At 34.3% G+C, this 3,094-nt stretch overlaps 1 protein-coding gene across 1 annotated transcript; it reads right to left on the bottom strand.

The window, feature by feature from the left end:
• Positions 514 to 2,784, bottom strand: LOC107611111. The gene is made up of 4 exons (XM_016313072.1): positions 1,328 to 2,784; positions 1,163 to 1,195; positions 796 to 1,045; positions 514 to 699 (listed from the first exon to the last, which is right to left on the bottom strand). The coding sequence occupies exons 1-4, from the start codon at positions 2,782 to 2,784 to the stop codon at positions 514 to 516; spliced, it is 1,926 nt and encodes a 641-aa protein (XP_016168558.1).

Genomic DNA, 3,094 nt, shown 5'->3' with positions numbered 1-3,094 from the left:
ACAATTTCAATATCAAAACACATAATAAATTAACATAATACTACAATTACAAGTTACAATAACAACAAGTACTTTGGTTCACACATTTAAATCCTTCACAAGTATCTATCTAGTTCAACATAAAACACACAATTACACAATCAAAGGTTCATAAGACACAACCAAAACACAAAAGAAAACAACAAAGCAACAATTAAATTTCTAAATTCTAATAAACTCTAAAACTCAAATCCTCCAATATCTTCATCTTCTATGGCATCAACATCATCATCTTCATCATCTTCATCAGAAACATCATTTCTTTCAGGCTCAGGTTCAACACGGCCAACAAAATCATCATCATCATTCACATGTTCATCTTCTTCCTCTATTAAATTTTGTTGTGGATCCCCAATAAACTCATTCTCACCTCCCTCACCCATGTTGAATTCATTACTATTCATATCTGGAATAGCAAATTCATTACTATTTGGATAATCATTAGTATTGTCATTCGTTGGCAAGTGAGAATGCTCAAACACTTTCAGCAATATTTTTATTAACATCCTCAGTTATCCACTCATCATCAGAATGCACTGCATCAAATCCAAGTTCTGGAGTTTTTCTAATTTGCTTGCCCTTTAACTTCAAATTATACATCACATACACTAAATCATTCATTTTCTTTTGATGCAACCAATTTCTTCTCTTTGTAAGAACCTACAAACATATAGTGCGAATAGTTAATAAATATACAAAAATTAAAATTAAAATAAATAATGAATAGTTCTAAGGAAGTAAGGATTAAGGAATCACCATTTCAAATACACTCCAATTACGCTCACAACCAGATGAACTACAAGTTAAGCTTAGAACTCGGATAGCAAACTTCTTTAGTTCTGGACAACTATCTCCATAGAAGTCCCACCACTCAGCAGGTAGCATGGTCTTCCTACTACTCTTTGCAGTTTCATTACCAAAGAGGCCTCTAGCATAATGAAAGTCAGAAAGCTGTAGACCAACCTTTTTCCTTTCTTCCTGGTTAGGAACCAGTTTTTTCAAACAACTATATAGACCAATCTTAATGTCAGCATCATCAACCATGAAATTTGGTTCATAGTGATAATGAGGATTAAGATAATACGCAGCTGCATGCAATGGTCTATGCAATTAACTTTCCCACCTTCCATCAATAATTTCCCATATAGGTTCATAACTAAAAATAACAATGCAAATGAATAAAAATAAGAAAATTAAATAAATAACTGAATATAACAAAAAAACATGGTAACATGATACATTGATAATTAAATATTAAAGCTTTCAATTAGTCAAGACTCAAGATTACCTCTTTTTAACACAATCGAAGTTAGTCTTGATTGTTTCTTTGGCATTTCTCATGCCTTCAAAGATGAAACCCATGGCTGGTTTTTCATCTGAATCAACCAAGCAAAGGACTGTAATGAGAGGAGCAGCAGCCTTGAGGCATATGACAATATTCTTCCATAGCCTACTATCCAAGGCCATATTTTGGACTCTTATTCCTTCAGGCGTTGATGCAACCTTAGTTGTCTTCCAATCAGCAGAAGTAAACATAGTCATCAACGGTCCTTTATTATCATGAAGACAAGTGAGAGTCAAATAGGCAGTGGCAAATCTTGTGGCACCTGGCCGAACCAAGTCCTTTCCCTTTGTAAAATTCCTCAACATGCTAATATGCATACTCCAGGAGTAGATAAAAGTGGTGATTTTTCTTCCCTTTTTTATGGTTGTTTCATGCACCTTTAGCTTCTTTTCAAAATCCTCCAATATCAAATCTATGCAGTGTGCAGCACATGGTGTCCAGTACAAAATTTTTCTAGTCTCCATCATTCTTTCTCCAGCAGCCTTATAATTAGTAGCATTATCTGTAACAATTTGGACTACATTCCCTTCACCAACAAATTCTACGGTATCTTCTAGCATTTTGAAAACTTTATCCGTTGTTTTTGAGATGTCAGAAGTGTCCAATGAATAAAGGAAAAATGTTCCTTTAGGGCTGTTCACCAAGAAATTACAAATACTATGCCTTTTTTTATCAGTCCATCCATCCGACATGATTGAACAACCAGTTCTCTTCCACTCTGCCTTAAATTCGGTAAGCATTTCATCAACATTGTTCACTGCTTTTCTTAATTGGGTTTCTCTTAACTCATGGTAAGAAGGGGGTTTGTAGCCAATTCCATATCTCCCAACCATCTCACAAAACTTTAAAAACTCGGGATTCTTAATAACATTGAAAGGAATAGCACTTGTATAGAAAAATATGGCACATTGTTGATCACATTGTTCTTTTAGATCCTTCTTCATCATTTGATTTATTATTGATTGAACTTGAGCCCCTTTTCCTTTTGTGACAAAGTTGTGAATATCTTTCCCCTTTTGTTGAGAATTGCCCTTCTCCTTTTCTGTTTGTTCAGGATAATCCTCATCATCACCGAATCTTCTCTTCTTCAATGATGCTTCTTTAGCCTCCACACAGACTTTCAACATCACAGCCTTAACTTCTTCAGGTACTGAAGCACAAGGCTCTGAATCCTCTTTAGTACCGGCAAGATGATGCTTGAATCTATAAATCCCTCCACTTATAGTCTTTGAGCAATAATTACACTTCACTTTTTTACCATTGCCTTGAACATCAATCCCATGTTTCCATCCTATATCACTTCTATTTCCAGTTGCATTTTTCCTCCTAGAAACAGCAGGTGTATGTCTAAGATTACTAGGAAGCGAAGACCCTGTCCCTGAACCAACATTTTCAGACATTTTGTATTTTTATCCCTAAAAATCAACAACCCAAATAACAAATTCAGATTTAGATTATCCACTAACTAAATTTAGATTAAGATTATCCACTAATTAAATTCATAACTAACACTAGTTTCAGCTACACTTATAACAATAATGTTCAAAGGATGAAAAATTTTCAGCATCAGAAGACTTAATCATCACTCCAATACTCACCTTATCACACAACAGATACATTTTCATTTAAACAAGCGCTGATTAAGAGAATAAGGAGGAGAGCACATTGCAAAATGCAAATTACAATTAAAAACTTAGCCAAATTCTGAGA

Source organism: Arachis ipaensis, chromosome B08, assembly GCF_000816755.2.
Source record: "Arachis ipaensis cultivar K30076 chromosome B08, Araip1.1, whole genome shotgun sequence".
NCBI classification, from domain to species: Eukaryota; Viridiplantae; Streptophyta; class Magnoliopsida; order Fabales; family Fabaceae; genus Arachis; species Arachis ipaensis.
This window is presented reverse-complemented; position numbering and strand designations above follow the sequence as displayed.